General features: G+C 41.1%; 1 protein-coding gene across 1 annotated transcript in view; it reads right to left on the reverse strand.

Annotated features, from left to right (window-relative positions):
• Positions 1–23,359, reverse strand: part of BAZ2A (bromodomain adjacent to zinc finger domain 2A) — a 3,667,728-nt gene that overhangs the window by 2,151,556 nt on the left and 1,492,813 nt on the right. Inside the window, exon 14 of the mRNA XM_044083634.1 lies at positions 19,150–19,323. Within this exon, the coding sequence (XP_043939569.1) occupies positions 19,150–19,323 (174 nt within the window). The remainder of the gene's footprint in view (positions 1–19,149; positions 19,324–23,359) is intronic.

The following is a 23,359-nucleotide window of genomic DNA, read 5'->3' on the forward strand; positions in this document are numbered from 1 at the left end:
GTTGGAGTGAATGACCTGAGACATACCTCAATGAACTATATGAAGAGAGACATGATTGAGCTGAATATGTGTCCCAAGCAGGTATGTCCCTAGCCTTGAGCAGCATACCACCCATACCTAGAATGATGCCACAGTATAAACAAAAAAATTATTGATTTCAATAGTCTAGCTTAGTTTTTAGTGTCATTCAAAGGGGATCAAGTTTCTGTCAGCCTTGGAAGTCATGGTCGACAAACCTCGCTGCTTTGCCAGGGACAGTTTACACCGGACTCCACTAGGCTTTCGGCTGGTGGCAAAGGCTCTTGCCTCCTCCATAGTCCCTTTTTTAAGCAAAGTCTCAAAAAGAAACTTACTTATGTGAAATTTGCGAATCATATCAAAATAAGGGACATTCTGCTAAATGCTAGGAGCTTAATCCAAAAACTGCACACCCTGGAAGCACTTCTATCACTGGAAGATGTAGATGTCTGTGAGGTCACAGAAACCTGACACAAGGCCTTGCAAGGCTATAATGCCTTCCACACCTTCAGACCACAAAACGAACATGTGAGAAACAAAGGAGGCGGTGTTTCTATCTATATTAGAGATAAAGTCACCTCCCGTCTAGTTAGAATGGACAACTCCATGGAGTTACCCCAAGTTCAGGTTATTGTGGGTAAGACACCTATTCAAGTCACAGCCAGTTACAGATCCCCCTCCATGGGTCATGACACGCACGAAGCCTACTTGACCAAAACAGACTCAATCCAAACATTCCTGAGCACTCTGGTTATGGAGGATTTCAATTATCCCACCATCAACTGGAAACCTACTCTAGGCCTAACTCACTAGCACAAATGTTCCTTGACTTTGTTAACTCAAATGCCCTGGAACAAACTGTTCATACCCTGACAACAGGAACAAACATAGTAGATCTGGCTCTCACTAACATGACAAACAGATGCACTGCCGCAACTATCGGACTGTCATTAGTTAAATATGACTACAAATCAGTCACCTTTGTGTTGGCACTAACACCAGAACTCACAAAGAGTGAAGTCAGACTAAAAAAATTCACCAAGGCAAACTATACCATCCTAGGGGAAGGTATGAATGCATTCCTAGCCCCACCCCCAGGAGGAAGTGGCAACTACACCAAAGCCCTGTACAATCACTTGCATAAGTGTATAGACTTGGCTGTACCAGAAAGAATCAAAGCTTGAGCCCCAAGTAAAAGCAACCGGCCGTGGTGGACATTAAGCATTAACAAACTTTACAACAAATGTAAAAAGTTGCTGTCCAAGAAAACAAAGGCGAAGCCCCAACTATGGAAAAACACCCTCCTCGGCCTCAAAAAAGACAACATCTCAAATTCTTCACGGGAATCTTTAAGAACCACTTAGCAAGCACAGCTAAGGATAACCATAATGCCTTTTACAGCTACATACATAGCCTAAAAAGTAGGATACAAGCATGTGCTGAACTAGTGATTAATGGTATCATACACACTCTGACCCCAGAGAGATAGCAAACCTGCTAATGGATAGGTTTGGTGAAAATTTCACTCCTTTATCCCATCCAAATTTCTCACAGACCTTGCCCCAAACTCCCCCCACCCCCACCCTACATATCTAAAGAGCAGGTCATTTAAAGCCTTGTCCAAGGGAAAAAAAACACAGCCCCTATAGGACCAGACGGCATCCCAGGCTGTCTTCTAAGCAGGCTATGACATGAACTAGCAACACCATTAAATACTCTTTTCAATCACAGCCTAACCACAGGCTAGTTATTCCTCCCATAAAGATGGCCTAGCAAAAGACCCAGGGAATTATAGACCCATAAGTCTGACCAGCCTCATCTGTAAGGCCATGGAACGTATCATTATGGACCTCATATATAAAGACATAAGTGACCTCCAAGGGTGTATATTATGTTATAGAATCTTTAAAAGTTCAAATGTCATATGGTCGAACCCATATGATCAAACTTTTAAAAGTTCGAAAAGCTAAAAAAAATAAAATAAACAAAAAAAAACCACCTGACCATTTTAAGCAGGGGGCAAGTCCCCCTGCACCCCCCTGCTCTTTAAATATACCAATTCTGAGATCGCACTACAGCGCAGGAAAGGGAAATCTTCCCATTCCGCACTGTACAGAGATATCCGTTGAAACGTTCAAACTTTTAAAAGTTTGATCATATAGTGTCAACCATATGACGTTCGAACTTTTAAAAGTTCGATAACGTAATATACATCCGATCTCCAAACCCTGGATCCAACCCAATTCAGCTTTGTCAAGGACAGATCCTGCCTGTTAAACCTGGTGGATTTCTTCAAAAATGTGACCAGGGCCATTGACGAGGGCAAATCTGTGCACACAGCATACCTCAACTTGGCAAAGGCTTTAGACACAATCCCACACTCAAGCATTACCAATAAACTTAGCAAACTGAATGCAATCCCCTTTGTTGCAAGATGGGTTGCCAACTGACTCACGAACCAGACATAAATCAAAGTGGGTGACTCCACATCAACCAACAGACCTGTCACCAGTGGGGTGCCACAAGTGTCAGTGCTGGGCCCTCTAATGTTTGTTACATACTTTTTTCAGTACAGACCAAAACTAAGTGGTTGTGGCTGACCAAGTATGTAAACGACTGTAAACTAGGTGCAATTATTGAATCCCCAAATTATGTCAGTATACTCCAGGAGGCGGCTTAGTCACAGTCTCATAGTGAACACAAACAAATCCATCATCATTCCCTTCGGCAAAAACAATGCCCCTTCACACTATCAAATCAACAACAATACCGTACGTACCTACAAAACAGCAAGAGACCTGTGATCACAAGTCGACTGCAACCTTAACTTTGACCACCATGTGTCTACTGTAGTAAGGAAGGCTTTCTATGTAGCACACTTGATTAGTAAAGTCGTCGCCTCGACAGCAAAGGAGGTTATAACTCCCTCTATAGTCTGCACTAATCAGGCCCATAACTAACTGTAACATCCCATTCAGCATGTACCGTACAAAGCACCTGCAGGAACTGGAGAAACCTCAGAGGTTTCTAACAAAGCTCATCAAGGGACTCCAGCATGCACCTTACACAGACCGACTAAAGTCCCTGTCACTATACTCATTATCACACAGACTTCTTAGGGGATACTTATGCCTGGCTTACACAGCAATCTCAGACCCAAACCTAATGAACTTGCTGCACATCCGTAAATCAAACGGGACCAGAGCTACCCATTATTCCATGGACCTAAATATGGCCTGTGACTTAAATATGACATGCTGGAGGGACAGATTTGTCTCCCAGCAACTGCAGCTTCTTTGGAATAGGCTACCAATTCATGTGAAATACGGCACCTCTTTAACACTGTTCAAAAGGAACATGGATGAGTGGATGTGGCGCCGTAAATTCTTACCAGGGATACAATGCCCACAACCCTGGACATGGGCAGTCATTACTAAATGCAGTCCTGGGTACTGACTAATGTATCTATGGCATTACATTGTGATGAAATGGCTAGGCTTAAAATGACCTCCGGGTCGACAGCCTAGTAATCTCCTATGATCTTATGAAATCTGAGTATCTGGTAACATAGGCAATAATATACAAGTTAGCAAAAATAACCTTCAATTCAGAATAGGTGGTACCAATGGGTGCAGCTGACAACTTGGAGCAACTTTCTCCCATCTAGAGGGTTAGATGTACTTTTCAGAAATTGTACATAGTTGTCAGTGTTTCCTGCGAGTTAAAATGGATTTTTTTCTCTTTTATTATGTATTTAGTTTTTGTTTCTTGAGAGGTTTTATTGAAGTGAAAAGTCTGGGAAAATCTGACGGTTTCAAAGGGAGATGAAAATAAACAGCTATACATAAGAATTGGCCTACCAGTCCTTAGTGTGTTCATGTAAACTGCAAGCTATAAACACATATTCAAAACATCTCATATGTATAACCCATGGGATTCATGGCTTTCTATTAGAATGACCACTTTGACAAAAATTAACATGGAATATAAACTGCCTTACACATAAAGACAAAAGGCAGATAGTACTGAATTATATTAGGAATTGCAGGGACATAGCAGTGCTACCAGAGGCACATCTGGATATGAACGAGCATGTGAATTTGATAAAGAAATAACTTCAGGGTAGACATACAGAGACAAAGGAAAGGAGAAGTAAGAGTGCAAAAGGGGCCCCAACAGTGGCAGAAAAGGGGAAAAAGGGACAATAATAGTAGATGTCTGACAGCAATGTGCTAGTGGCAGGGGTTAAGAGCTTAGGAGAATGTGGGGAGACATAAAAGTTTCAACAGGGAATATGATTTGCATTAGTGTTGACGTATCAGAGGGACATAGAATGGAAAACATAATAAAAGATGGCAGATTTCTGAAAAAATATACATGGTAATATTTGATGTGAATTCAGAAGCCAGGACTACACTGGATAGAAATTACATTTCACAGGAGCATGTGGATTTATCTGAAATATTTGTGACCCATCAAATAGTAATAACAGACCAAGCACCTACACAATTTAAGAAAAGATGTAGTGCAATGATGTAAAATGAGACAATAGAACTTTCCTACTTACTTGCTAAAGGAATGGATAGAGGAAGTTAGCAGGAAAGTTAGAAAGTACTTCAAAAGGACATAAAATGGGTTGGAAAAAAACAAAAATGGATCTAAAAAGCAAGGTAGAGATAAGTGAAATATCTAATATGAACTATTTAGAGGGATTGGCAAAGGTTAAAGTACTGCAAAAGAAGGGGAAACTTTCAAAAGAAGAGTAGTAACTGCAGAGTGCTAAAAAATTAAAGGAGCATTTGAGCAATATGGCTGAATTCAGAAAGGTTGCTGTTAATCTACTAATTTAAATAACATCTCTTTGAGGCAAAAATGTTTATCACATTTAGTCTATGTTAAGTAGAAAGAACTGTAGTCAAACTTAAAAAATAACCAGAGACCATAAAGACATGCACAATATATTTCAGAAATTTTATGAAAATGTGTATAAAGCCAAGAAATGTGAAAATCAGCTAAAATCACAAACGGAAATTTTTATGGAAGACTTAGTTATGTCAACATTAAAGGAAAATTAGGCTCAACAATTCAGAGTTAAGACAGAAAGAAATTAAATAAAAACAATGATATACAAGCATATCAAGTATCCAGGAATAAGAAGTTATGTACCTACCATAACGTTCCATGTTAGTTGTCTTCTTCTCACCTTCTTTCTTGCTGGTTGGTTGGGTTCGGAGCCGACTCAGCCATCTTCAAAAGCTCGAGAGCTGCTTACTGGCTCGAGGCCCCCCTATATCCCATGATGCCTGGCGTTAGATACCCAGATCTCGTTTGGTAAGTAACTGCAGACATAATAATAATAATACAGGAATCCTGTCCTAGAATGCATAAATCCTACTGGATAGGCTACTAGTCAGAAGAAATAGCCAGAGAAGACTCAGCCAGTCAGAAAAACAAAAGGAACTCTTCTCGGTCTACTAGGATAGGGGACTGGAGGGTGGGACGCAAGAAAGAAGGCGAGAAGAAGACAACTAACATGGAACGTTATGGTAGGTACATAACTTCTTAATGTTAAGTTGTCTATCTCACCTTCATTCTTGCTGGTTGGGACAGCGTCCCTAGCACCTCAATCCTGGGTGGCTCATCGGAACAGACTCTTCAGAACAGTGGAACCAAAATCAGCTCTGCTCCTGGAGGCCACGTCCAGTTTATAATGTGAAATAAAGGTATGAGGATTGGCCCATGTAGCTGCCGCACAAATAGTTTTCATTGGCAATCTTGCCTGAAAAGCCACAGAAGTAGCTAGAGCTCTAGTGGAGTGACCTTTAGGTTTAGCAGGAAGCTCTTTATTCCTTAGCTGATATATAAATGTAATAATAGATGTCAACCACCTTGAAAAGTTTACTTTTGACACAGGTAGACCTTGTTTACCCTCAGCATAGGACAGGAACAGCTGGTCTGATTTTCTGATTTGCTTAGTTCTATGCAAGTAAAAACGTAACTGTCTATGAACATCCAACTGATGCAATTTGTATTCCGCCTTGTTGGAATAATTTGGAAAAAACACAGGCAGATCAATAGACTGATTCAAATTATTGTCAGAAGAAACCTTTGGAAGGAAGGAAGGCTTAGTCCTGAGGGAAACTCTGTCATTGTGGAAAACTAGATGAGGGCGAACGCAAAGAGCCTGAAGTTCAGAAACTCTTCTGGCTGAAGTAATTGCAACCAGAAGAAGGGTTTTCCAAGAAAGAAACTTCAAAGAGCAAGAAGCTGCAGGTTCAAAAAGGGCAGTATCAGGGAAGCTAAAATCAAGTTTAGATCCCACGGAGGCGGGGGATCTCTCACTGGGGGCCTGAGCAAAGTAGTTCCTTTGAGAAAAGCTTTACAAAGCTTATGAGACATAATACTAGTATCTGATAGACCTATATGAAAGTTTGAAATTGCAGCCAACTGAACTCTAATCGTGGCAGAAGAAGATCCAGCATGAAAAAGTTCCACTAAAAATCCAAAATATGGTGCACAGGGGCTGAAAAGGGATCTATATTTCTAGCCTCTGCCCAGAAAGAGAAAAGTTTCCACTTACTAGCATAAGTCTTTCTAGTGGTAGACTTATGCGATGATAAGATGATTTCACGCACCGAGTGGGAGATGTTCGGAAGCCTGGCTAAGGTCGGAAGTGGAGCAACCAAGCAGTGAGTTGGAGAGATTGAAGGGATTGCTGCAGCCCGCCCGATTGATGGATCAAGAGGTCTGGAACTGGGAACTGGGTCCAGGGCTGCTCCAGAAGGTGATGATGCAGGAACGGGAACCAAATTTGTTGAGGCCAGTAAGGGGCAATGAGGATCATCTTGCATCCCAATGCGGTAGCTTTCTGTATTACTTTGGGAATCAGGGGAAACGGAGGGAATGCATAAAGAAGTCCCTGAGGCTAATCGTGAACTACAGCATCTCTGGGGGAGTGCCCGGGAAGAGGGAGGAGAGAGAAAAAATTGTTGCACTTGCTGTTGAAGGGGGTGGCGAAAAGGTCGCAGCAAGGCTGACCCCATTTGCAGAAGATTTGGTCCGCCACTGTCTGATTGAGAGACCACTCGTGAGGCATGAGAATTGCTCTGCTCAGCCTGTCCGCAATAACGTTGGACTTCCCAGGGATGTGCACTGCTATCAGAAACCGTTGGGAAGAGATCGCCCACTGCCAGAGTCTGAGTGCTTCTCGACATAGGGGGTAGGACCTGGTTCCGCCCTGATTGTTGATGTACCACACTACTGACATATTGTCTGTTTGAATTGCAATGGTCCCGGTGGGAAGAGAGTTGTGAAGAGCTTGCAATGCCAAAAGCATGGCCCTCATCTCCAAGACATTGATATGCAGATGGTACTCGTGAGGCTGCCATGTGCCTTGGACTGTTCTTCTCTGAAAATGCCCCCCCCCCCACCCGATCAGGGAGGCATCCGTGGTCACCGTAGCCACTTGAGGAGGAAGAGCAAATGGTCTGCCCTGGGGTACTGATGGGGAAACCATCCACCAAGCAAGTTGGTTTTTGTATGTCTGTGTGATCATTATCTTGTGAGACATTAGACGTTGCTGGAAAGACCATTAGGTGAACAGCATCCACTGAAGAATCCTCATATGTAAACGAGCAAGAGGAACTAGTATGATAGCCGCTGCCATGAGACCCAAGGTTTTTAGGACGAATCTGGCCTGAATGTTTTTGCATCCCAATAAGCCCTGCACATGTCAGTGAATGTCTAGCACTCTGTCTAATGGAAGTCTCGCTGACATGTCCTTTGTATTTAAGTTTGCACCTATAAAGGTAATAGATTGGCAAGACGACAATGCAGACTTTTCGAAATTTATTGTGATGCCTAGTTTGGAGCAAATTTGAATAGTGTAATCTCTGGCTCGCAGCAAGTGATGTCTGGTGGTAGCAGTAAGGAGCCAGTCATCTAAATATGGAAACACCTGCAATCCTTGCCGTCTCAGGTAAGCGGTAACTACTGCCAAACATTTGGTGAACACTCTGGGGGCTGTGGTGAGACCAAAGGGCAGAGCTCTGAACTGATAATGACTGGCTCCCTGCCGGAAGCGGAGGAATCTTCTGGAGCATCTGTCCAGTTTGATATGGTAGTACGCGTCCTGAAGATCTATGGAGCACATCCAATTGTCCTGACCCAGAAAGGATAAAATGGACTGTAGCGTGACCATCCGGAACTTCGTTCTTTGAACAGACCTGTTTAGTCTGCTGAGATCCAGAATGGTTCTCCAGTCCCCTGTCTTTTTTGGTACCAAAAAGAACCTTGAGTAAGTTCCGGATCCTTGCTGGTCTGCTGGGACTGGCTGGGTGGCTCTTTTTCTTAGCAGTTTTCATATTTCTTGAACTGCCTGATCCCTTAGCTTGGGTGGAACATCTGGAAGGGATTTGTTGGGAATGTAGGGAGTGCGAAAGAAGGGGATTTTGTAGCCTTCGGATATGACAGACAGTACCCATTTGTCTTGTGTTGTACTTTGCCAGGCTTTTGGGTACAGCGATAATCTTCCCCCAACTGCCTCCGAAGGTGGACAGCTGGGCAGCACCTCAGGGATGCTGGAAGGGCTTGTCAGAGAAAGATTCTCTTTGGCCCTGATTTTGCGGACCCCCTCTGCCCTGAGGGCAGCGTCTATTGTTGTTCCCTCCTCTGCCCCTGGAGGGGAACTCTCCACGTGTGTCAGGCATGGCTCCCTGGGGTTTCCGGAACCACATCTTCCCACTCTTCTGACCCTTGGGATACAGTTTTGAAGGAGTGGAAAAACGGACTCCCACAGCAGAGAGAGTCTTGCCTTCCTGCTCACACTTGGTAAGGGTATCCTTCACCTGTGGTCCAAAAAGAGCAGAACCATCAAAGGGGGTGTTGGTGAAAGACGCCCTGAAGGGTTCCGCAAAGTTACATAACCGCATCCAAGCATACCTTCTCAAGGCCACGCCTGTGCCTGCGGCCCTACTCGCACCATCGGCTGCATAAGAGATGAGCCGCATGGAGGAGTTTACTACCGAATTAAGAGTCACCAGCTGGGAGGCAACCTTAGCCTGGACCCCCGCAGCTGATGGATCTTGAAGGGTATCTCCTAGCTCTTTAAGGAGATCCCTTTGAAGGTGTGTAAAGTGGCACAAGTAGTTCAGCGATCTCAAGGAGAAGGTCGCTGAGGAAAACAGCCGCTTCCCATATCTGTCCATCATCCTAGATTCCTTATTAGGGGGATGGCAGATGAAGAAGTTTCAGCCAACTCCTTTTTTGTGGCCGCTGCTACCACCATGGCATCAACAGGAACACCCTTTGTCAGAAATTGCTTGTCCTGTGGTGCAGTAATAAACTTTGTGGGTCTTCGGGGGGTTGGTTCCACTGTGTCTGGGGCTGACTACGCCTTCCGAGCCACCACAGACATCAGTGGATCGAAAGGCGGAGACACCCAGGAGGTGGAGGGTCGGGAACCAAACGCGTCCAGGAATACCGACTCATCCTCGGAAGGGTTAAGGGTAGTCCAGTTCCCCCTCTGCCTAAGTATCTCAAGGATGTCTGAGAAAGAGACGTCCTCAGAGGGGGATCTCGGGGACCCTTCCGAATCCTCTAAGTCGGTATCTGAAGTGACAGACTCAGGGGAGTCAACATGCTTCCTCTTGCATTTCCTCTTTCGAGGGGGCTGCTCTGAATGATCAGGGGAGGCCTCGGAAGAGGAAGACACACCCAATGGGGTGCCCTGGAGTGCTTGTTCCCCACGCTTGGGGTCTGGAGGAGGGGCAGAGACAGACGTAGGCACCATGGGGGGAGGAGACGATGAGGCTGATTGTGGGGCTGACTCAGAGGCCAGCACACTCCTCATGACCTCGAAGGTGCCCCTTCCCTATGGCGGAGAAGGCCCCGGCACTGAAGAGACCGGAATCCTTCCCAGCACCGAGAGAGACGGCTCCGAAGCCGATGTAGGAGCCGAACTTACCTGCGCCGAAGCTCCAAGAATGGGTTCGGACAAGGGTCCAATGCCATTCGCCCCCTCGGAGCCAATGAGGGAGTCCCAGCGCCCAGATCCCTCCAAGGACGGCACCATGGACGCGATCAGAGCCAAAGACGGAACCGAAAGGGTAGTTATCAGCACCGACGGTTCCACGATCCGAGCCCCAGCAAGCTCCGGCTCTGAACTCAAGGGATGAGTCGTAGGAGGAACTATTGCAGCGACAGGAGGAGCCGAACCCTGATGAGGGGGGCTGGACAACATTTTAGCCAGGGCCTGCAATTTTAGAAGCCTGTTCATCACTCTCCAAATCGTGGTCAGACAGTCTAAAAGACCGAGAAGAGTGGGATCGGTGACTTCGGTCCGGCTTTAACAAAGGTGACCCCAGAGCCGAGCGTATCGACTTTAGGGATGGAGATCTAGAGCGTTTTCGGCTCCCTGACGGTTCCGACACCAGAGTCGGGGCCGACTGGGATACAGGTACTTCGGTTCCGGCCAGATCCGAAGTTGAAGCAGACGCCACGCCCGACGGCTCCGAACTGGGAGCCGACGGCTTTGTTGGCTTAGAGGGTTTCACTGGCTGGGCCTTAGCTGGTGACCCTTCAGGTTTGAGCAAACCCCTAAGGATTAGCTTATTCCTATGCTCCTGCAGGACTCTTGGACTAAAGACGTGGCACACCGAACAAGAGTCCTGCAGGTATAGGGCGCCCAAACAACAGACACAAGAAGTGTGACCATCTGTCAGTGATATCTTCTGACAGCATGAGTCACACTTCTTGAATCCAGATACTTTCGTATCTTTAGACATTCCTGTAAAAAAGAAAATCAATCACAGAGAAAAAAACAACAGAAGGGAAGTAGGTAACTAGTAAAAAACACACGCACTCAACACAAGTTACCACACCCTAACAGCACATACACACTATATATTTAAGAAATAGTAACTAAAGCTATTGATATATAACAATTTCTAAGAAAACTACTATATTAAAGAACAAGGATTAGCCTCTAACTAAAAACGGCTACCTTGAAGAAACAAAGGGGGGGGGGGATCTCTCTCACAAAAAACGAGTTTCCAAGGGAAAGGAGACTAAACTACAAATAGCTAACTAGACCAGTAGAACTACTATAACTACTATAATTATAATATAAAAAAATTTTATCAAAGCTAACAATAAAATAGAAAAATATGACCTGAGCCAGAAAAAGCAACCTCACAGCAGAAGCGGCAAATGAGATCTGGGTATCTAGCGCCAGGCATCATGGGATATAGGGGGGCCTCGAGCCAGTAAGCAGCTCTTGAGCTTTTGAAGATGGCCGAGTCGGAGCCGAGGATCGGCTCCGAACCCAACCAACCAGCAAGAATGAAGGCGAGATAGACAACTTAACATCATACGTTTTTCCTGTCGAAATTTGGAAGTTAGGAGGAAAGAGAATGACAAAGATCTGCATTGCTTTGTTTAACAATGTTTTAAAAGAGGGGAGTTAGCATCTTGGAAGAATGCAATGTTGGCTGTACTTCCAAAAGGGGGAAAAGAGGCTTTAGATATGGCTTTTTATAGAGACACTTTAGTTTTAAATCATAATTAAAAGTGTTTATGCCTACACTGGCACAAAGAAAAGCAAAGATGTCCCAAAAATGCTGTATAAAGATCAATGTGGTTTTGTGAAGGGGAGATAAACATAAGATAAAATTAATAGAATATAAAACATAAGAAAAACTTGCTACTATTGGTAAGTCTCCGTTCAGAAAAAGTATTCAGCAGGTCAGCTTGGATTTTATGAGTAGGGTAATTGTAGCACCTGTGTTCTCTGACAGATTAAAGGGGTTAATAAGGAGGAAATGTGAAGGGTTGGAGGTAAGAATTAAGGTGGGAAGGCTCTTCTCTGACAAGCAATGCTTAAACAGAGAAAAAAGGCAGTGATGCCCTCTTTCCCCCTTGTTATTTGCCCTACATACATAGAAAGGTTAGAAGAAATTTATGAAAATATTTGGTATGAAAGATGTGAATTGGGTTGTAGGAACTCTGACAGAATTTACATATTATTTCACAAGGTATAATAACTTGGCAAGACTGGTTAGAAATTATATTTCACAAGAACACGTGCATTTAATTGAAAGCTTCAACATAATCCAATAACTATTCAGATCATGCAATGAAAAAAAAGATAAAAAGGCAGGTAATGAAGTAAAAATGAGGAACTAACACTTTCCCACTTAGATGTTAAAAGAGAGGAATTTAAGGTAAGAGTACTGGAAATTATTACAGAGTTATTAGGGAAGATAGAAATTTCTTCAGAAGGGATAGCTAGTGAGTGGGATAAAATGAAAATGGAGTTAAAAAACAGGGTAGAAATAAAAGAGATGTGGTTAAGAAATAATAGGAATTTACAAGGGAGGTCATAAGTTGTTGTTCTTTCGTCTTTTCCTGGTTAGGAGTCGCCACAGCAGAACTCCGGTCTGCTAATGATTGGAAGTAGATTTTTTTACTGGTGCAGAGGTGCCAGCTCAATGCTCAACCTTCAACGAAGGCATGCCCATTGTACGCATGTCTTTCGAATGCCACTCGACCGCGGGGAGGACATGCAGACTCCACACAGAAGGTGCTCCAGCCGAAAATCGAACCCGAGAATCTCTTGCTGTGAGGCAACAACGCTACTGCTGCACCACCGCAGCTTTGCCATAAGTGATAATTCAATAAAGGTGTCTGAATTAAAAATAAGTAATAGGAATTATTTAGAGGGCTGGCAAAGATTAAAATATTATACAATAAAGGAAATCCCACAGAACAAGTAAAGGAGTAACTGCAGAGTACTAAAGAGAAAATAAGGGTGTATTTGGAAATAAGCAAGAGTTTAGAAAGATCGCTGTTAAGCAACTATTTTTTATAACAATTCCAGAGCACAAAAACTAGAATGACGACATAGCTAACAGAAAGTAGAAAAGGACAAACTCAGGCAGCCCATGACAAGAAAAATTACCAGAGATCCTACAGAGGTTTTAGAAGTATTTTGGACATTTTTATGAAAATGTGTATAAAGCAGATGAATGTGGAACCAAGAAAGAGCACAGATGGAAATATTTATGGAAGACTTAATTATGCTATGGTAAGAAGAAGATGAGGCTCAACAATGAACAATTAAAATAGTAGATAAGATAAAAATGGTGATGTATAACCAGTTTGCTGGGATGTCTCCAGGAACACACAGCATTCCTTGACAAGTTAAGAGGGAAAAATTGATAATCTGTAAGATTTTGTTTAACAGTATTTTAAAAGGAAGGGAATCAACAACATCTCGGAAGAAAGCTGTGGTGGCTGTAAAGACCCATCAGACCTAGCCTCATATAGATGCATCAATTATAAACTATGATTATAAACTATTTATATCTACACTAGCTAAAAAATGACAACGATGTTGACAAAATTGATAGATAAGGATCCATGTGGTTATGTGGAGAGGAGGCAAACATTTGACAACATTAATAGAACAATGATGATTCGGAGGGAAACAGAATGTTGGAAAAAAAAACACAGTTGATGGCTAGTTTGATGCAAAGAAAGAATTCGACAAAGTAAACTGGGATTTTATGAGTAGGGCAATGGAAGCATTTACATTCCCTAACACAATAATATGGTTAATCAGGATGATACATGAAGGATTAGAGTCCAGAATTAAAGTGGGAGAGTTCTTCTACAATATCCTATGTTTGAATAGAGGAACCAGACAGGGTTTTCCTCTTTTTCTTTGTTATTTGCTTTATATTTAGAGCAACTGGCAAAGAAAATGAGGGACTCTGAAATTCACGGATATTATTAATATGATAATCAAGAAAACTTGGATTTATTTGCAGATGATATTAATTTTTACTTGATAAATCCAGAAAAAGAACATCTTAGCGTTATGCAATATTTTGAGACAGTATCAAGTCTTTTCAGGATATGAAAATAATAAAGATAAAACAAAGGCTAGAGACGTAAATTATGTACCCATTCATGAACTGCTTTGGCAACATTCATATTTCTGGAGACATGATAAGATGAAGTATGAATTAAAAGGGCTTCTGTTGTGGCAATTAAGGATATCTGGTGACTAAACAAAAGATAACACAAAAACTGAGAAACTTGAAGATCTTTTTTATTGATATAGACAGTAAGATACAAACAGTGAAAATATTTTTAGTCCCTTTAGTTTTATACATAGGTCAGGCATATTTTTATCAACCAGAGAACAGGATGTGGATAATAATTAATAAAGAGCTGAAAGAACTTATCTGTGAGGGAAAGGGGCAAGAATTAAATGGGATTCATCAATCTTCCCAGAAGAACAAAGTGGTTTAGGATTACCAGTTTTTAATGGATATTTTACAGCTACACAGTTAGGGCTCATCTACATAACACAAGTAGAATGTTACAATTCAAAGTGGAAAGGAATGATGATGAAGTGGGAGATGGAGAGAGTTGGATATTAGACACAGATCCTTAAGAAGAAGAATAACAACCATACAGCATATTATATTTATACAGTTGCAGAATGTAGTCTGAGAACTAAACCAACATGGGAATGAAGAAAGGAGACTTTGCCACTAGCACTGACTGCAAACAGGGGTACAGAAAATAGGCATGAGGGGGCTGGAATATAATGCAGAAAACTGGCCAAAGAACCAAGGTATTGGGAGCAAATAACTAGAGAGGGAAAGGTAATAGAGTGGGATAAGGACAAGGTGAAGTCTGGACTGCAGATTAGAGACTGCCTTCCCTACCAAGAATTTATTTCACAGTATAGGCAAATAAAAAGGGAGAAGAAACACCTGCTCTGGTACAGTTTTTAGTTGAATCTGGAGCATAAGCTGCTGTTAAAAGAGAGATAATTGGTACGGCATATAAAATATTGCATGATAATTATAAGAATTGATCAGAGGGGATTAAAAAGACTGGGAAGAAAGAGACTGGAAAAGCAATGTGCAACAGAACAATGGGAGGATGTACGCATCGTTTTCAAGTATGCAACAAAGTCCAGAAAATTTAGGATTTCTACCTGGAAGAATTTGCACATGTATTTTTATACCCCAAGCAGACTTCAAGGAATATTTTCCTCAGGTAGACAGCAAAATGTTGGAAGTGTTTGGCAGATGTTTAAAATTCCCTACAGAGTACTTGGTAAAATATTGGGGGAACAAATGGTTGTAACAAAGAAAATGATTCTTTTGAGCTGCGCTACATGATCTGATCTGCCTAGACATTGTAAGGCCTTATTAAGTTTAACTGTGTTGGCTGCCAAAAAGGCAATTACTAGAAAATGGAAATCCAAATTTAAACTAACTGTATTAAAACTACTGAATATTGTAAAATAGGTAAATAAATGGAAGACAGATCTTAAGAAAACGGAAGGACCAAATTATACATAAATAAATGGAATTAGTGGGAACAATATGGGGAGAATAATGTGCATACCTTGGCTCTGGATGACTGTCACAACTGAAGTGACAGTTCAACCCCATGTGCAAAAATGGGGCAAAGAGGTTGTAGATGCATGCAATGTTCAGGAGGAGAAGTGAAGTTGAACAGAAGGTGGGAAATGAACAATTTAAATAATACTGAACTGAAAGATAGTAGTTATAAAGAAAGAAAGAAAATATAGGCAAAGTTTAATGTGTATAAATGGAAAAATGTTAAACGATTGTTTTTCTTTTTCTTTTCTAATAATGTGCGTGTCTATGTCTTAATGGATAATTTAATAAAAGTGTTTAAACAAAGATAAATAACCATTAAGCCCATGGCCATTTTACAGACATGCTCATTGCTTGCATAACTGACGAGAGCAGGAGCTGAGTCCTCAGGCAATGTGCACTGTGATTAAAGGGAAGTTGGCTACAGTGGTCTGGGAATGTTTCATGAGGCAGACTAAGTACCTGACAGTCTTAGTCCTTCAGTTGATGGATATGAAACTATCAACATTAGAGCTAATGCTCCCAGGCTTCAGAGATGGCATCCTTCTTGACAGACTGCTCAACTTGCCCAAATACTGGTTAAGCTATAGAGCACTATTTATTTATTGACATTTGTTGACTGGGAAAGGAGCCCATTTTCAGCAGAGGCCCGGGGAGAAAAGCTCCACAAACACATTATGATTGCACAGTATTTTACAAGAATTTACAGAAATTACAGTACAATACAGTATAATATAACAAAATGAGAACCAGACTAATAAAGTGTGGGAAGTTACAATATACTGAAAAGTTACAATATTCTGAAACCCACTAGACATGGGGTTTCAAAAGCCCACGTCTTTTCAAAAAGGAAGGATCATTAATGGAGGAAAATGTTATTATCTTTTTCTGTCTCAGACTCAGTAACCTCTGGAACTTCTGTATCTCCTTCCAAGGACATGGAGGATGAGGAAAACTGTTGCCTAACCCTGTATCCAGGGTGGAGGGAGTCAAGCCTCATTCAGTGCTCTGGAAAAACATGCAGCAAGTCAGCACCAGAGTCTGGACCAACAGGTCAAAGCTCCAGTGGGTGTATGCTGATACCAGTCCTCTGCCACTAAAAGCCTTGTGTAATACCTCGAACTAGCAGCAGACGTTGCTTCCTCTCCCACAGTAGTCAATACAATTATTAAATAGCTCACATATGTCACAAATCATGGACCCAAATGCTGCAAGAGGGCCTGCGTGGGTCCCTTCTATCCTACCTGCCAGTGAGTTATGCATGGTTTGTGTGTGTGTGTGTGTGGGGGGGGGGGGGGGACTGAAGAAAAGACTCCTAATCTCAAACATCAGTGGTTCAACAGGTAGCACACTCACTTTTGATATAGGAGGATCAGAAGATTGACGGTTCTCTTCCCACTCCAGGTGACTGAACTGCTAACACTGCAGTGTAGCATTGGGTGGGTGCACTGCTAAGTGTGCTGTTTTCTGGATGAGACATTACACCTCTTGAGTTGGTGATAGCTCAGGTGGATGTAAAGATCCCATGGCACCAACAGAAAAGAGATAGGATGTTCCTTTCATCCCCTGGCCAAATGTCCCTTCCTAGAATAAATACCACCTCAGGTGTCCTCTGAAAAGAGCCGACTAAGCTGGTCAACAAAGGATAAATAAATAATAATTCAGCCACCAAATCAGAACCACTCACCTGACAGACTGCTCCACATAAGCAGGCTAGACATTAGCAATATCCAGGTGTTCTAATGTGGGAGAGGTGCTGTGTATATCCCACGACACTTCCCAAGTTGACTGCCAGGGAAGCATCTCTAATGCTCCTCAAGCAGTCAGTCAACAATGTGTATGAGCTTGACTCCTTGGCTGACCATGGTGAGATACTAGTTACTCACAAGGATAGTAAAGTGACCCAGCAGATGGCCTCTGGAGGAGAAAGATGTTACTGATAACTGAACTTCACTTCTCTTACCTTCTCTGTCCTTAATGGCATCAGTGTGGGATCATATTAAGGCACCAAAGACTACCAGCCCACTCCCATCATCTAGCTCCTGCATTTGTCATATCCTGCGCAGCTGGTATCTTGAAAGAGTTCAGACACATCTCATGCATTACCCTTTGTCTCCTGCATATAGTTGGGTTGAAGTGCTGACTCATGACAATTCTTCAAGCTGCCCTTCACTCAAAAGCAAAAGAATTATGCCAGTGTGGGTCCTGTACTGTGATCCAAAAAACATCAGGAATACTTGGAGTGTTTCTGCTGTTTATATTTTATTTCTTTAGTCACCTCTTATGTATACAAATGAAAGGAGTCATCTCATGTCCTTTTAAGCTACTAATGGGGTCACTGGGGATAATGTAAATACAGCATTACAGTACTTGCAGGTGTGTGTGTGTGTGTGTATATACATATATATATATACATATATATATATATATATATATATATATATATATATATATATATATATGGATTCACTTCATAACACTGAAAGCTCAAAACACTGAAAGCTCAAAACACTGAAAGCTCAAAACACTGAAAGCTCAAAACACTGAAAACTCAAAACACTGAAAACTCAAAACACTGAAAACTCAAAACACAAACCCAAAACACAAACTCAAAACACAAACTCAAAACACAAACTCAAAACACAAACTCAAAACAGTGAAAACACATATCATACATATACTGAGTTTAAACATAAATCATAGCACTTTCCACCAAGTGTAAGGTGGGCTGCGCCCCCCACACACCCTGCTACTTATATATATATATATATATATATCTCAACTCCAAGATTGCACTTCACTACACTAAGTACATAAGATACACTTGGTGGAATGTGCTATGATTTATGTTGTTTAAACTCAGTATATGTATGATATGTGTTTTCGGTGTTTTGAGTTTCAGTGTTTTGGTCTTCTATATTATGAAGTTTTCTCATTTTCAGTGTTTTGAGTTTTCAGTGTTATGAAGTGAATCTATAAATATATATATATATATATATATATATACAAAAACAACTTACAGCAGATGATCAGCTGAAATGTTTTAGATAAGTGATAATAAACCAAAGTACCTCAGGAAAAATCATGAAGGTGCAGGGAAAACATGTAAACTCCACAAATAGAGTAACAGTTCAAGAATTAAATCAATGTAATGGAACTGTGAAGCAAACATTACAGTCAGTCAAACTGCTTTCAGTGTTTGCAAGTAACAATTGCATTTCCATGCTGAATGTCAGCTGTGATATGGACCGTGGAAGCAACAGTAAAGAAGTGCATAGTGCAGAGGCTAAGTATGCCTTTTTAGCCCAACACATAACATCACACTCGCATGACTGTATGTGCATGCACGCGCATGCTCGCGTGTGCGCACACACACACACACACACACACACACACACACACACACACACACACACACACACACCAAATCTGAGCAACAAGAGATTATTCATAATTACATCAAGGTTAGGGGAATAAGAAGATGGAATTCCCCACTGCAGAAAGACTATAAAGCCAAATCAAATATCAATCTTTTTTACTACAGTTCAAAATGGCAGGCAAGACTTGTTTAATGGCCCAAATATATGTAATGAGTATTATAAAAATGTTTGCATTTTCTGTTTCAGTGAACAGCAGTAGGTATTCTGTGTTCTACTGTTCCACTGCTGGAAAACCTAATTCCAAAATCAAATCAAAGCACACAAACCTTGTGGTCTGGGAGACACATATCCTCTGCTGGCTTCTTCATTTCCTCCAAAATCATCTGCTGACGTTTGCGCTCCTCCAACCTTCTTTGAACCTGCAACTTCCTTTCTACCTTCCGGGCTTGCCAGATTGTCATTTTTTTCCCCTCTACTTCCTTTTCTTTTTCCTTTTCCTCCTGTTTTTAAAAAACAATTAAGTCAAATAAATTATGGCACTATACCAGGTGGCAAGTATTTAGTGAAGCAATAACCCACTATAATGAAGAAGAGTGAATTCTCTGAATTCACTCTAATTCTGTGCAAGAGAGCTCAAACTTGAAGAAAAAACAGCACAGGAGATGAAACCTGACTGCTTCATAAGGCAAGGATTTGATTATCAATGTAGGAGCTGGAGAAATTGTCTGGGAAAGGGTCAGTGACTAATGGATGGTGGCCATCCCTTGTGGAATGTACTGATTCTGTCTTGCTACAGGAATGATCTTTAGAGGCAGTACCATTAGAGATCTCTACTTGTACATGAACCAAAGAATACAAAGCCAGTGAAGGACTACAAACAGACAACTAAGCAGAGCAGATGGCAGAGGTATGCACAGACACAAGGAAACAGCATAAAAGGCACAGTATTACAATTGCTAGCCAATGGAGGGAGGATGTAGCAGCACTCAAAAATGTCTCATAGCCTCTTGAAGGATGATTTCTTTATTTCCCTAGTGCCAGAGACTAATTGCAAGAAAATGCAATTCTGTAAATAAAAAGTGCTGCTTCATAACTAAAAAAAACACCTGTCTGTAAAATAAAATTACTGCTGCAAAATGAAACAAAGTGATTAAATGAAGGTTAAAGCATTGGTTTTCAGTAACTTCAAACTTTCTACATGTTAAATGATTACAAAAAAAAGAAAAAAACAGAAGACCTCTAATCTATAAAATTCATCTAAACTTATTAGCAGCTTGACATGTAGGTCTGCCACTCCAAGGCTTCCATAAAGCCAAGAGGAGAGGCCTGCACTCTGACTCACACCAGCAAACCAGCAATATAGTTCCTGGCTGCCATCACCCTATGCATAAATATTTCCAGAGCTGACCCTTCAGTCTCTCATCCCTTGCTATAATCACCCCAATTTAGAGGAAGAGGAATATGTTAGTGGCAGCCAGCTGACATGAAATAAGGGAATACATTTATTTGGTTGAAAAACTCAAAATTTTGAAACCCAGATGATGAAAATTCAGAATATTTAAAACCTATTCAATGCAGGGGAGCAAGACCCCCTGCAACCCTTGATAATTACATATATATCAACTCCATTACTGCACAACAAATAGGGAAATGGTAAATTCCCACTTTTAATACTGAGTTTTCAGCATTTTGGGTTTCAATATTTTCAGTTTTTCAACCATGGGAATGTATTCCAAAATAAGACATGTGACAGTGCTAACCTCTTGTTATCTTTTCAAATGTATGTCACTTAACTACTTGAGCTCTTTTTAAAAGATCCATTTCCCTTAATTTTTCCACTGTGTATACTTCCTAATATACCAAAAGCTTTTCCCTGGAGTCAATGTCCACTGCACAGTATAGTTGTGTAAAATGCACTTACCATAACAGTAGATGCCTGGATTCCTCACAGCTGCAGTAGCCTTTTGGTTATATATGTTGTTTACTGCCCAGGAAACATCAGTGATTGGCTAGCTTCAAGAAGCACTTGCTCCCACCCACACCTTAATTCTGATTGCTAACTGGACAGCTCAGATGAGGGAAATCAGCAATCACAGTGAAGAAATCTTCAGGATTTTCTTGTCCATGCAAAGAAAACATACACTCATCTTGAACCTCTAAAAATATAACAGTAACAAATAACTTTCTATCCTAAAAGCTAACTATATACAAAAGTAGGGGGATGGTGAATATGTGTGACTACTGCGGCAGTGAGAAATTTGAACTTCTAGTGTTATGGTAAGTGCAGCTTACACGACTGTGCTATGTTCATCATTCTCATTACTGCAGTAGCCTTTTGGCTACATGGGTTATTACCAAAGTCTATCCAATCAGGAAGAATGAAGGATAAGGATCCGGAAGCTCCTGGAGAATGGCCCTGGTAAAGCTAGTCCTGAAACTAGAAAAGGAATGTAGTAGGCAATGCTTTGCAAAAGTATGTACGCAGGACCATGTTGTTGCTTCTAGAGTCCACACCTTTTTCCTATGCAATCAAAGAAAACAAAGTTCTATTAGAAGGTGCCTTAATCCTGCCTGTAAATGTTTTACAATGGTGGGAAAAAACAAGACAAGTTAACAGTAAGGAACAACCAACTGACATTGCCTGACTAACACAGCCCTATACTAGTAGTTCCATAGCTGTAAAGCTTTCCTAAAGGATTTAGTACTGACAGGATAGTACCCGAGTTACAAAAGTATGACTAGAATAAATATAATCTATTCTCCCCGCTCATTCAAATTCTGAAAGAAATAAGGGAGATAAATGGCTAGATTCAGGGTATATTCTCAAAGCACTAAAGGGATATATGGGGGATTTTTCTACAGATAACCCTGTATGCAAGGAAAAGCAAAAGGGTGAACCGACCATGAACGGTTGCAACCCGGATATTGTCTTGCAGATGTCAAGAGCAATAAACCAGTAATCTACAAAAAAGTAAAATAACCAAAAACAGCCAGAACAGTTGGTTCAAACATAGACAGGAATACGTTTCCCAGCAAAAAAGTAAAGATCCCAGTTAAGTGTCACTTGAATAACAGGTGACCTTACATATCAACAGAAAAACCTATGTAAAAGTGTTGAAAATGTAACATCAGTTCAAATAGAGATGAGAAAAATACAACCATGTTAAAGATCAGCCTACCAAACATTAGCAAGTGCATGTCAGACAGAAGTTGGAAATACATAACACTGATTGCTACAGGGGCTCCAATAGTGAAAGAAGAGGAAAAAAAGAGAGTATAATGTTAGATTTGTGGGTGTAAGGGGTTACTGGCAAGGTATGAGAATTACACTGGCACACATTTATATTCCACCAAAAATTGTTCTTATGCAACTTAAGAAATTTTTGGAAGAAATAATCAGCTTTCAGCAAGGAATTTAGTAATAGATGGGGACTGGAACTTGATTTGCAATACTGAGGTTATATCAGGCTGACCTAGAAGGGAAAATCTAACCAAAGAGGATAGTTTTTTTTTTTTTTTTTTTTTTTTTTTACAAAAAATGAAAATATTTCTTATGAATTCAGTAGCAGGAACTCAGAATTTACATGTTATTCCTCAAGGTGCAATAACTGGGCTAAACTGGATAGAAATTACATTTCAAAGGAACATGTGCATTTGATTACAAGCTTTGACACCCATCCAATAATTGTTTCAGATTATGCACCAATAAAAATGCAAGGAAATTAAATAAAAATGAGTCACTGGTGGTTTCCCACCTAATTGTTAAAAACAGAAGAATTTAGAGAATGGGTTGTGGCAATTATCCGAGAGTTATTACAGAAAACAGAAAGCTTGTGAGTGAGAAAATGAAAATGGAGTTTAAAAATAGAGTCAAAATAAAAGAGAGAGATATGACTAAGAAGAAATAGGGATTACTTAGAGGGGCTGGCAAAGGTCAAAGTATTGCAGAACAAGGGGAATCTCACAGAACAAGAAGTGGTGCAAATGCAGAGTGCTAAAGATAAAATAAGGGTGGATTTAGAAAGACTGCTGGTAAGCAACTATTTTTCGATAACCGCTAGAAAAACTGTAGAAGTACTAGAGATATTTCAGAAATTTTATGAATATCTGTATAAAGCAGAGGAATGTGGAAATAAAGAAAGAACACAAATAGAAATATTCATTGAATACTTAATTATCCCAAGGTTAGTGATAGATGAGGCTCAACAACTAATGCCTAAAGCTAGTTAACAGTTAAAGTTTTGTAGTGGTCAGGATTGGTGAGACCACCTCCACCAACAGACCAGTGGAGTACCTCAAGGGTCAATGTTGGGTCCACTCCTGTTTGGCATCTACTTCTTGGAGGTCAATGATAATGTCAAGGGCCTCTGGCTCACCAAGTTTGCAGATGACTGCAAATTGGGACCTATCACAGAGTCTCCCCATGATACTAACATGTTAACATACTAACATCCTGCAAGAGGGTCTAACACAAATGGCTGGTGCCAAATCAATGGATTAAAACTCAATGACAAGAAGTGCATTACAGTCTCTTTT

Source organism: Protopterus annectens, chromosome 9.part0 (assembly GCF_019279795.1).
Source record: "Protopterus annectens isolate FY-2018-M chromosome 9.part0, PAN1.0, whole genome shotgun sequence".
Classification (NCBI taxonomy): Eukaryota; Metazoa; Chordata; order Ceratodontiformes; family Protopteridae; genus Protopterus; species Protopterus annectens.